Below are 13,188 nucleotides of genomic sequence, written 5' to 3'. Positions count from 1 at the left end.
ATAATACTGTAGTCTAATTGTTGAGTGTGAAGGATATATTTAGAGTCATTTTTGTAGGATTAGATAAGTACTGTAGCCAATGATTAAACATGATTGGTAAAAATTAACTCATCCATATAACTTTTACCCCATTTTGAAAGTGTAATAGAATGCAAATCTAGTATTTGCCTAGAGAAAATTTAGAACCCTAAGATTTTGTAACAGATCCACTTCACTTCTTGAGGAAGTAACTCCTTTTCCACATTTATTTAAGCATGGTTTCTCAGGTCACTGCCTCTTAAATAAACCCAGTTAAATAAGAGCAATACATGTTAAAGATTTAAAAATTTCTTACCACATACTCTGCATGAGAAGTTTCAAGTTCTCAGACATAATCATGGTAAAAGCATAACTTTCCTGTCAGTTTCAAGTATCTTAGAGGTCATAGACTCTTATTCTCACTGTTGCAAATTTATAGCAAAATATTTCTATCTTCCTCATAGAGGTTATAGGAAATGATTCAATTCAGTGTGTATATGACTTGAGCAATAGTAAAAAAGGAACAGCATGATTCCAGTGTATTTTCCACGTGATAGTCATATTTCTTAGACTCATTATAAATGAATGATGTTTGATGGTTGATGACACAATGTGAATTTTTTTTTAAAATCACACATTTTATAGCTGTTAGAGGGTTTAGATCATTTAGCCCACCGTGAAACTATGGTTCAGAAGTATGTGTTGACTTGATCTAATCAGTCCATAACTGAGTAGAAATTAAACATTAATCTCAAACATTATACTTCAGTTTTATTTCCATTGTCTCGTGCTTCATTTAAAAGGCCTAACTTCCTGAACGTTTTAAAAAAATTATGCATTTTAATTGCAGAACTAATAGTGTCTCCAGGTAAATCTTTAAACTATTAGATTAAGGCTAAATTTCATTTTGATCAACAGGCCAATCCTACAACCTCATTTTTTCAGAAGGGTGACCATAAATCAAATGGTGATGATATCTAGTTGAATTATCTCCAGTGGAAAATAATTTTAAAAACCCAAAATGACAGAGGGTGATACAAAATCAGACTTATTTCCATTTTATATTCAAAAAGTACAGAGGTTGTCAATCAAGGCTGTGCTAGTGCTCCAAAGCATCTGAAACCCTATGCTTTTTCTCTTATTTCATCATAATAGTGGCCTCCAGTTCATATCCAAGATGGCAGCTGGAGCTAGGGATCACATCTATTCAGCTACAGTGTCCTCCTTTAAGGATACTTCCAGGAAGTTGCATGTAATTTTCACCTAGATACAATTTTGCAAAAGTTAGTCACTTTTCACAAATTTGCACAAATCTAGGTGCAAGAGAGGCTAGAAAATTGTCATTATTCTGGGTAGCTAGAAGCCCTTATAAAAACTGAGGCTTTAATTTTTATGAAGGATGGGGAGAACAACTATAATAAAGCATCAAATAGTGTTGCTTTAGTTAGTAAGCTGCTGGAATGCAACATAACAGAAATGGAACAGCTTTTAACAAGAGGAATTTAATAAGCTATAAATTTACAGTTCTAAGCCTGTGAAAATGTCCAAATTAAGTCAAGACCATAAAAATGTCTAAATTAAGGCATCCAGGGAAAGATACCTTGGTTCAAGAAGGCCATTGATATTCGGGGTTTCTCTCTCAGCACATGGTGATGTCTGCTAACTTTCTCTCCAGGCTTCTTCAGTGGCTTCCCCAGGTTTCTGTCCATTCTGTTGGCTCTGTCCATTCTGGTGGCTCTGAAGCTTTTTCCAAAATGGTTTTCTTTTAAAAGGCTCCAGCAAGCAACTCCACCTTGAATGGGTGGAGACATATTTCCATGGAAACCATCCACAATTGGAAGGGTCATGTCTCATGGAAACAATAAAAAAGATTCCACCCCACAATATTGAATGAGGATTGAAGAACATGGCTTTTCTGGGGTACATAATAGCTTCAAAGTGGCACACGTGTCTTCCATAGTGAGTGTCCACCAGTAGCAAGAGTTGCACTGCCTATTATTTCCTTTTTCTTTCTGGCTCAGATATCTGCTAAAAACCTGAGCCATCACCAGGAGAGCTAGGATATTAAGAATTTCTTCCCTATTAGTAAATGCCTCCTAGAAATAGTTTACTCTCTTGCATTTCATGACTGTTAAACCTGGAGTTTCTTTCTTTCTTCCTTGGCACTCTCATAAGCATCTATTCCCAGGAATAACAACAACAATAAAACAGTTACAAAATATATAATGAAATAAACTACTCACCAAATGATACAGTATGCTTTTTTATAAACAGACAGACACACTCACATATATACATATATGCATATAAATGTATTGAAATTATACTTGAAGGATGCATATAAAATTGATAATGATGGCTATCTTTGTTGTTTGAGATTGGGGGTGATGATCAAATTGGGTTTTAACTTATCTGTAATGTTCTAAATATTTACAACAAAATAGGGTTTGTAGGGAGCTGCAGGTGGGTAGGGAGATGACTTACCACATGGAAAACCTTAGAAACTCTGCAGTACCTTAGATGGAAAAGCCATTGTATCAGATAAAGCTTTTGGTTATGTGCAATAGAATACTGATCCTGATGAACTTAATTGAAGGAGGGAATTTACTGGAAGAACACAAATTATCAGAGATTCGAAGAAAAACTTGATTGATAAAGCTATGCAGTAGGAATTTAAAATAGCCTCTATGACTCTAGCTATGTTTCATTGTTGAATTTCCCTGTTCTTGGTTTAAATTCTCAGGAGGTATAGTCAAACTGATCAAGATTGAGGCATGTCTGTTAGCTGAGCTTGTGGGTAAAGATTGTAAGGAAGCAAGTACCTTGGTTGAGTCTCCTTCTGGAACAGAATGTGGACAGAGCCATTGCCCAAATTAAGATCAGGGTTCTATTACCAATAAAAAAGTGTAATATTGAGCAAGCAAAACCAACAGGTGTCCATAATTATCACAGAAGACCAAATACAGAAATCAATTGAGATATATTTATAAAGGCCTCATAGCTATGAGAACCCTCACTCAGTGCCAGGTGATCTGTTTTTAGGGCCCACTTTCGCATGCTTTTTTTCAGGGAAGGCATTGTATGCTACTTTAGGAACTTGAACCCTGTCTTCCAGAAAGTGGTAAACGCACAAGGATTTTAGGCAAGAAAATAAGATGCTGGAATTTGTGTTTTAGAAATAATACTCAGCAGCTATGGGAAATATAGCCTGGAGGAAAGCAACACTGGCTTGAGTAATTAGGAGGTCCTTGCAAAACTTTAGCATGAAACTATGAATAAGCCTAATTTATAGCAGTGTGAAGGATAGAATGGAAGGGATAGGTTTGAAAAATGTTTCAGATGGAAAATAAACCTGGTGATTGCTTAGAGGTGAAGAGTGATTATTAACAGTTTTCATTAAATCAATATAAATGTCATAATATATAACCTACTGATTATTTTGTTGATTTAAAAACATAACCTTTTAAATTGATCATAATTTGCCTGCTTTTGCTTTTCTAGCTTTAGGTTTCTTGGCTTGTAGTATCAGTATCAACTAATAATCCAAATAGTTAAGATACACATAGAAAACAACCATTAACAAATAGCAATGGAGACATTTAGATATTTAAGAATATTTCAATCCATTATTTTCTCTAAAAGTCTTCCATGTTTCAATATTTATGATAATAAATCTCTAAAGTGTCAAATTCATTTGTTTCCTTACACAAGAAAGATGTGTGTTTCTCCATTGCTCTCAAGATAATTTATTAACTATTTAACCAAGAATGTAACGTTCAAAATATCCTTTCAATTTTTAACTTACGGTCTGCATTTAAAACCATAATTTGTGAAAAAATTCCTATGATGTGTGAACAGAGGATTAGTTACAATGAGTTCATTTTACAATTTCATCATCAGGGCAGGTTAGGTTGTACTATACAAGAAATGGCCTAGATCTCTGTGGTTTTCAATAACAGACGATTATTTATCAGTAATGTTATGTATCAATAACAGGTTGACAGATGCCCTTCACTTAGGAGGAATTAATTCAAGGCTGATGAAACAGACACATAATAAAAAGTTTGCTGAATATATAGGAAACTGCCATGTGAAGAAATAATCAATATTTCACAAATCACTCAAATACATTCTGCCTTAAGTGATTCAGTGTTGCTTGGTTGAGATCTTTGTGATGATATTCCTTTAAAAAATTACATTCCAAAGGAAGTCATTTCTCTCTTGAATTCCTAAAACTCCCTTTTACCGACAAAGAAAATTCAACCTAGTCTCCTTTCTTGCCTTTAGTATCTGTACTCAGAGAGATAAAATTAACACTCTATTTCAGTACTACATTGGTTTAAGCTTATACTGCTTTAATTGCATGCTATATTCACATTGTACTGAAATTATAAGTAATTTAAAATTATTTTGGGAAGTGAGATGTATAATATGCTAAATTTTTAGTGCTGTGATAAAAAGAATAAAATAAGCATGTGAGTGAAATTAATAGTATCTGCCATTAGTGTTAATATATATATATAATATTTATAGACTTGATTCTAATTATTTATAAGTAAAGACTTCATAGCTGTACAAAATAAAATTAGGGCTCTTATAGATTTTAATTGTGTCTATATGGTTTTCATGTTATAAGGAAATTGTCACTTGAAATAAATAAGCATGATTGTTGGCCCAGAAGTGTTTAGGCATATTCATTGTTTAATATAACTGAAGATTTGCTTTTTACAGGACACTAACAAGTGCTGGAAAAGACTTACAAGATAATTTTCTGAAGGCCTTAGCTCTGAGAGAAGAAGACAACCGCAGTGGAAAAGTGAGCGTGAGTACATCATCTAATAGCCAAAAATGCATTTATACTAAAGGCACAGTTAACACTAAAATATAACTTTTAATTTTGTCCCTGAAAAGTACTTATAAGGGCTATAATATAGTTATTTATTATATATGTGTTATAGAAATATATTTGGAAAAATATTTTTATTCCCATTTACTTTTTTGTTGTTAAAAGTTTGGGGTTCTACACATCTCTTGCAGACAAAATGCTTATATTTGTTATGTCAAACTTTGTTGAAATTTCCTGCATCTTTTCAACTTAATTTACTGGTACACTCCCCCGAATCCCATTACTGCTGGCCCCTAAGTTTTGTCCTGATTTTTTGCTACCTTTAGAAGATACTGACCAATATCTTTTCTATAGACATAGTTTGGAAGATTGGATAGAAACTATTTAATTAGAGAGCTACGAATTTGGATCATTGAAGAAGAACATGGCTTTGTTTTATTAAAATGTGTCCTGGATCAAATAAATAAAGATTGCTAATATATTTGGAGGCAAATATTTCATTCCATACTTAATTAATGTCATATAGGTGATCATCATCTGTAAGTCTTTAAATGTTCCAAATGGAAAATAATGAAGAAGCTTTTCAGCAATACTCATACTGAAACTGTAACGTGACTGATCTACAGGAAAATAATCTGTATAACTTTCACCAAAATTTTGTAAATAATTGTTGGATTATTTTCATTATCAGGTCAATCAAGAATTTCACATGTAGACAAAGTCCTTGAAGTACCTTAGAGAGAAAATAAGATCTCATATTGGTTAGTTGATTCAGTAGAATTAACCCAGACCTGGGAAAGAGGGAATGCTTCTTACAGCAAGTAATATGAGTGAGATTTTTAAAAGTAGACTTAGAGATTTTGGGCAAATGGAAGAGCATACACAAATGTGTTGACATCTAACAGACTGGAACTAAAACATGCTTAGTAAAGCTGAGTAAACCAAAGGGGTTGAAAATGCAAGAAGTGAGACTGGAAAGCTGTACAGCAACTAGAGTCTGGAAGACATTTTAAATCATAAAAGAAAGTTTGGACTTTGCCCAACTCTTAATAGAAAGAGTAGCTAGAAAAGTTGGAAGAGAGGTAGAAGAGCCTGGTGTGACAGGAATCCATGATAAGGAGTTGCAGGAAGGAGCAAGTGATCATCAGTGGTTAGGCAAGACAAGGACAGGAAAAACATTGTTTGGCCATATGTAGATCTTTTTTTTTTTTTTTTTTTTTTTGTATTCATCACCATGATTATTTTTTTATTTTTTTATTTTTTTTAATTTTTTTATTAACGGAAAGAAAAAAAAAAGAAATTAACACAACATTTAGAAATCATACCGTTCTCATATGTAGATCTTTTAAAAAACTAATTGACAAAAGCAAATTTGGTGGCCTAGTAAGGTAGAAACCAGATTCCATAGAGTTGAAAGAATGAATACCCAGTGAGGCGACAGAACCAGCAGGTATAGACAGCTCTAGAAACTCTTAAGCCCATATTTTTAGGCACAATGGTACACTTCCTCTCAGAAATATCTTCTCTAGTCTTGCTCTTCCATTGGTAAATCTTTCAACAATGAATGATAGCACCATCCATTCTGTTACCTATATCAGAAGTATGTCAGTTATTGTGACTTCTTACCTTCTCTCATCCATATTGAATGAACCACTAAGCCCTCTTAAATATAAGTCAAATAAGTTCACTTTCCAGAATCCCAACTATGATTTAACTTGATTCAACCACCATTATATTTTCAATAAATTAATAAAACAACCTCCTAAATGATTTTGCTACTTACATTTTTGCCCAACTAACATCCATTATTGAATCATTTAATGGATATTTCATGTGCACCTGTTCAAACCTGAAGCCATTCTAGTTGCTAGAAATACTGGGAGGCTGAAATACTGCAAAATCCATGACCTTAATTAAAGGGTTTATATTTTGTTATTTCTTTCCTTTTGCTTGCTTTGGGGTTAGTTTGCTGTTCTTTCTCCAGTTCTTCCAAGTGGACAGTTGATTCCCGAATTTTTGCCCTTTCTTCTTTTCTGATATAGGCATTTAGGGCAATAAATTTCCCTCTTAGCACTGCCTTTGCTGCGTCCCATAGGTTTTGATATGTTGTGTTTTCATTTTCATTCACCTCGAGATATTTACTAATTTCTCATGTAATTTCTTCCTTGACCCACTGGTTGTTTAAGAGTGTGTTGTTGAGCCTCCACGTATTTGTGAATTTTCTGGCACTCTGCCTATTATTGATTTCCAACTTCATTCCTTTATGATCTGAGAAGGTGTTGTGTATGATTTCAATCTTTTTAAATTTGTTGAGACTTGCTTTGTGACCCAGCATATGGTCTATCTTTGAGAATGATCCATGAGCAGTTGAGAAAAAGGTGTATCCTGCTGTTGTGGGGTGTAATGTCCTATAAATGTCTGTTAAGTCTAGCTCATTTATTGTAATATTCAAATTCTCTGTTTCTTTATTGATCTTCTGTCTAGATGTTCTGTCCATTGATGAGAGTGGGGAATTGAAGTCTCCAACTATTATGGTAGATGTATCTATTTCCCTTTTCAGTAATTGCAGTGTATTCCTCATGTATTTTGGAGCATTCTGGTTTAGTGCGTAAATATTTATGATTGTTATGTCTTCTTGTTTAATTGTTCCTTTTATTAGTAGATAGTATCCTTCTTTGTCTCTTTTAACTGTTTTACATTTGAAGTCTAATTTGTTGGATATTAGTATAGCTACTCCTGCTCTTTTCTGGTTGTTATTTGCATGAAATATCTTTTCCCAACCTTTCACTTTCAACCTATGTTTATCTTTGGGTCTAAGATGTGTTTCCTGTAGACAGCATATAGAAGGATCCTGTTTTTTAATCCATTCTGCCATTCTATGTCTTTTGATTTGGGAATTCAGTCCATTAACATTTAGTGTTATTACTGTTTGGATAATATTTTCCTCTACCATTTTGCCTTTTGTATTATATGTATCATATCTGATTTTCCTTCTTTCTACACTCTTCTCCACACCTCTCTCTTCTGTCTTTTCGTATCTGACTCTAGTGCTCCCTTTAGTATTTCTTGCAGAGTTGGTCTCTTGGTCACAAATTCTCTCAGTGAGTTTTTGTCTGAAAATGTTTTAATTTCTCCCTCATTTTTGAAGGACAGTTTTGCTGGATATAGAAGTCTTGGTTGGCAGTTTTTCTCTTTTAGTAATTTAAATATATCATCCCACTGTCTTCTCGCTTCCATGGTTTCTGCTGAGAAATCTACACATAGTCTTATTGGGTTTCCCTTGTATGTGATGGATTGTTTTTCTCTTGCTGCTTTCAAGATCCTCTCTTTCTCTTTGACCCCTGACATTCTAACTAGTAAGTGTCTTGGAGAATGTCTATTTGAATCTATTCTCTTTGGGGTGTGCTGCACTTCTTGGATCTGTAATTTTAGGTCTTTCATAAGAGTTGGGAAATTTTCAGTGATAATTTCTTCCATTAGTTTTTCTCCTCCTTTTCCCTTCTCTTCTCTTTCTGGGACACCCACAACATGTATATTTGTGCGGTTTTCATATTGTCCTTGAGTTCCCTGATACCCTGTTCAAATTTTTCCATTCTTTTCCTTATAGTTTCTGTTTCTTTTTGGGATTCAGATGTTCCATCCTCCAGTTCACTAATTCCAGCCTCTGTCTCTTTAAATCTACCATTGTAGGTTTCATTTTTTTTTTATCTCTTCTACTGTATCTGTCATTCCCATAAGTTCTGTGATTTGGTTCTTCAGACTTTCCATTTCTTCTTTGTGTTCATCCCATGCCTTCTTCATGTCCTCCCTCAATTTATTGATTTGGTTTTTGAAGAGGTTTTCCATTTCTGTTTGTATATTCAGAATTAGTTGTCTCAGCTCCTGTATCTCATTTGAGCTATTGGTTTGTTCCTTTGACTGGGCCATATCTTCAATTTTCCTGGTGTGATTTGTTACTTTTTGCTGTTGTCTGGGCATTTAATCAGATTTCCCTGAGAGTGGGACCCAGCAGGTTGAAAGACTTTCCTGTGAAGTCTCTGGGCTCTGTTTTCCTTATCCTGCCCAGTATGTGGTACTTGTCTGTCTGCAGGTCCCCAGCAAAAGATGTTGTGGCTCCTTTAACTTTGGAAGACTCTCACTGCTGGGTGTGTGGTGGAGACAGAGGAAAGATTGTAGGTTGGTTTTCATGGCTTCAAATTGTGAAGTCCTGGGATCTGAGTTTCTTGAGAGAGGGATTCCACCTGAATTGTGTTTCACCCCTCCCACGGGGAAGATTCCGGTGGTAGAGAGCCCTGAAAGCAGCCTGTTTCTGCGTTCGGGGCAGTTGTAACCTATGTAATCCCAGCACTGAGTCCAGAGGCAATGAAGCCTCTGTAGAAACAGCCGCAGAAGGCTCTGTTTTGCCCCCTTTCCTCTTTTTCAGTTAGCCCAATAGGCGACTTCTGCCTTGATCAGTTTTGCCTGAGCTGAGGGTCTATTTTTAGTAGTCAGAAGTTGTTCATTAATGCCACTATTGGTGTTAGGTTGGACTCAGTCTCTACTACTGTTGGAGACTTTTTCCTTTCCCTCCGGGAAGCCGCATGTGTGGGAGGGGCTCCGGTTGCCGGCTGCCACGGCCTGGGGAACCGCCAATCCGAAGCTTCCAGCTGGCCCGGGAAGCCACGCGTGGGGGAGGGGCGCCGGCCGCCATGACCTGGGGAACCGCGATCTGAGGCTCCCAGCCAGCCCAGGAAGACACGTGTGTGGGAGGGGCTCCGGTCACTGGCCGCCGCGGCCTGGGGAACCACCGATCCGAGGCTCCCAGCCGGCCCAGGAAGCCGCGTGTGGGGGAGGGACACTGGCCACCGCGGCTTGGGGAACCGACGATCCGAGGCTCCCAGCTGGCCCGGAAAGCCACGTGTGTGGGAGGGGCTCTGGTCGCTGGCCGCCGCGGCTTGGAGAACCGCTGATCCGAGTCTCTCAGCCAGACCGGGAAGGAGGGAGGGAGGGGGGCCAGCCGCCAGCCGCTGTGGCCCGGGGAAGCGCGCACCGCTCGGGGACCTCACCGCAGCAGAGTCTCGTAGCTGGTCCAGTCGTTCCAGACTGGGGTACACTGTGTGTCTGTTCTCTGTCGTGGCTCTGGGAGCTGTTCTGTACTGTTTCTAGTTATTTAGTAGTTGTTCTGGAGGAGGAACTAAGACGCGTGCACCTTACTAATCCGCCATCTTCTCCAGAAGTCAAGGGTTTGTATTTTAAAGAAGGGAGATAGAGAAAAAGAAAGACAAAATAAAAAGTGGAATAACTAATTTCATCTCTAGATAGGTATTATGGAAAACAAAATCAGAAGATTGAATAGGAAGTGATTGTTGATTGCTTCAGCTACTGTACCCAAGAAATTCACTGTAAGAGATAACATCTGTTGGGACTTGAATGACATGGAAAGGGAAGCCATGGAGTTGGGAGGGGGAAATTTTCTAAGCAGCTATGGGATCAAGAGGGAAAGACATCTCAAGCAGAAGGAACTGCAAGTAAAAAGCCTGAGATAGCAGCAAGCATGGCATGTTCAAGAAACGGAGCAAAGATCAGTATGGCTGGAATATAGTGAATTAAGTTGAGTATAGAGACAGATGAGATCTGAGAGCCATTCCATGTAGATTTTTAAGGAACTTGGATTTTATTCTCAGTATAATAGAAAGGCATTGGAGTATCTTAAGCAGAAAAATCATATGATCTTTATCGTTTACGAAGTTTGATCTCACTGCTGCTATGTGTGCTGGGAGGTAAGGGGAAATGGCTAGAATGGAGGCAAGGAGATTAGTTAGGGAGCTTCTCTGGTAAGTCAGCAAGAAACGAAACTCAAGGTGGTACTAGTTGAAATGAAGTAAATTTCCTGATGTTTTGCGGTAGATCAGATAGGACTTATTGATGGATTGCATGCATAATAATAAGAGGAAGGAAGTTAAAATAACCGGTAGATTTTAGGAGTTAGCAGTTAGGTGCATGATGGTGCCATTTACTTTGACAGGGAAACATTTGAGGAATGCAGACTTCAGAAATCAATAATACAACAGATCTGTTTTGACTATGTTAATTTTATGATACCTACTATTAAATATCCAAGTGGAGAAGTTGAGTGCCCATTTTCCTCTGGATTTGGAATTTAGGGGAAAACCATGGGTTGAAATAAAATCTCAAAGTCATGAATTTGGAAGTGGATTTGTGTGGGGAGATGAGCTAGTTCTGCTTTCGGAGGATCTATTTTCTCCACACTGATGCTCCAGATGCTCTCTATTGCACATTTGTGAATATGTCCCTAGAAAAATTTCCTAAATTTGCCTTTTATTGCATATGAAAAATTGTTGATATTTAATTTTTGATGGATAGTCACTGGTTTCAAAGTAGGAATCTTACCAGAATCATAGCTTTCTTACTCTGAAAGTAACCTGACTCTCAAAATATGGTCATTTATAAGAGCCTTTGAATTTGTGATATTATTAAAATATAGAGAGTGCATGGCATTGTTACAATGGTGGCATTTAAGCCTTATTTTTCAATTTCCTTGTCTTGTCTTACAGCAGGCATCAAAATAGTTTTAGAGAAAATAATTTACAGCAGAGTATAACATATTGTAGATAGATCTAGTTTATTAGGGTCATAAGCTTACTTAAAAGCTATTTATAAGTGTGCAGGCAATTTTTAAAGTAATTTTATAAAATACACAGTATTTGTGAGATTTGAAGCTATTTTGGTTCACTGTCAGCAAAAATTATATGTGAGTTTTATGAGGTCTACAGCTCCAATGTGGCTGGTCTGTAATAGTCTGAACTTTCCAAAGGAAATGACTATTTCTTAAAAATTAAAGTTTTTCTACATAATGTGTGGGTAAGAAGTAAATGGAGACTTCATCCCAGAGACACATTTACTACTCTCTTTGTTTCATTTCATTGAAAGTAAAAACTAGAGAAATTATGCTGCAGTTTGTATAGTTTTAGAACGTACTTGATCTGCATGGCCTAATAAGGCTTGAAGGACTAATTCCACAGCAGTTTTTTAAATGTAATTTTCTTTCTATGTAGCTAGGAAATTAGAAGATTAGATGTACTTTCCTACACTCAAAACTTAATTTTAAGTTTGGTAATTCCAGGTTTCAAATGCCATTTAGTTTAATTAATTCTGATTCTGGTTGTTCCATTTCTCCCACTAGTCAGCCAGTTGCAAAATTGATTTATTGGTCTTTCCCGTTTAGGCCTTGAATTTACTCTACACTTGAGTTTGGAGTCTGGAAGCCAACACCTCTATCATCTACCCCCCCTCCTCCCATCCTAACCACCCCTCCCCCCATCCTAACACTTTCAGTGCTCAAATTATAGGGTTATTTGCTTAGAATGATACATTCATATCATCACCACAAGCGTACTGCTTTGACATGAAGTCTTGAGGGGGAGCAGGGTTGTTTTCTTTTTTTAATTAAAAGATTATACTACTATCAAAGACTAAAAATTCCTGAACATTATACTTACTTCTCAGTTTTCAGTGATTTAGCTGGCCAGAGGCTATTGGCATAGTTTTGTTTAGATAAATTATTTAATTAAAAAGCTTATATTAAGCCAAAAATAATATGATTTGTGTATGATAAATTGTTGATATTTAATTTTCATAAATACCTATTGATGGTATAAGTGAGAAAGGGCCTAATTGTTGGATACCATTGAAAGAATTTGCACAAATTGATGATGCGATCAGGCATTCATTTTAAGAAGAGTACATTGGCAGTAATAATTGGCATTAAGTACAATGTCTGTAGGGGTGGAGGTGAGATATGAGACAGGGAGGGCAACTGGGAGGCTATTATGGCAGTTCAGACAATAGATAATGAAGGCTGGTGTAAAGAAAGAGCAGACTGAATGAAGATGGCTTTGAGTAATAATAGAGAAAATCCACAAATTATGTTGTTTGTTTTGATGTAGGAAATGACAGAGAACAAGTTATTAAGGATTATTCACATGTTTCTATTTGGGGGAGTCAATGGAGAGTGAGCAGCTGAATATTTTTAATAATGAGAGTTAAGAGTGGTCCTGGGCGGGCCATGGTGGCTCCGCAGGCAAGAATGCTCGCCTGCCATGCCGCAGGACCCGGGTTTGATTCCCAGTGCCTGCCCATGTAAAAAAAAAAAAAAAAAGAGTGGTCCTAATTTTAGAAGATAAGTGGTTTAGTGGTTAAGAGCTTAGACTTTACAGGTCCAGATTCATTGTTTACCAAGTATTATAGATGGCAAAAGGAGTATGCTACATTTTCTAAGTAATTTCCTGCACTGTAGTGTGGGATTTAAAAGGGTACCCTTGTTT

The 13,188-nt window shown here is 36.6% G+C and overlaps 1 protein-coding gene across 3 annotated transcripts in view; it reads left to right on the top strand.

The window, feature by feature from the left end:
* CFAP299 (cilia and flagella associated protein 299) overlaps positions 1-13,188 on the top strand; it is an 857,410-nt gene that overhangs the window by 324,168 nt on the left and 520,054 nt on the right. For 2 of the 3 annotated variants that reach the window (XM_077143040.1, XM_077143041.1), the window contains exon 3: positions 4,750-4,840. In XM_077143040.1, the coding sequence (XP_076999155.1) occupies positions 4,750-4,840 (91 nt within the window). The remainder of the gene's footprint in view (positions 1-4,749; positions 4,841-13,188) is intronic. The other variant, XM_077143042.1, reaches the window with a different exon arrangement.

This window comes from Tamandua tetradactyla, chromosome 24, assembly GCF_023851605.1.
Source record: "Tamandua tetradactyla isolate mTamTet1 chromosome 24, mTamTet1.pri, whole genome shotgun sequence".
NCBI lineage: Eukaryota > Metazoa > Chordata > Mammalia > Pilosa > Myrmecophagidae > Tamandua > Tamandua tetradactyla.
This window is presented reverse-complemented; position numbering and strand designations above follow the sequence as displayed.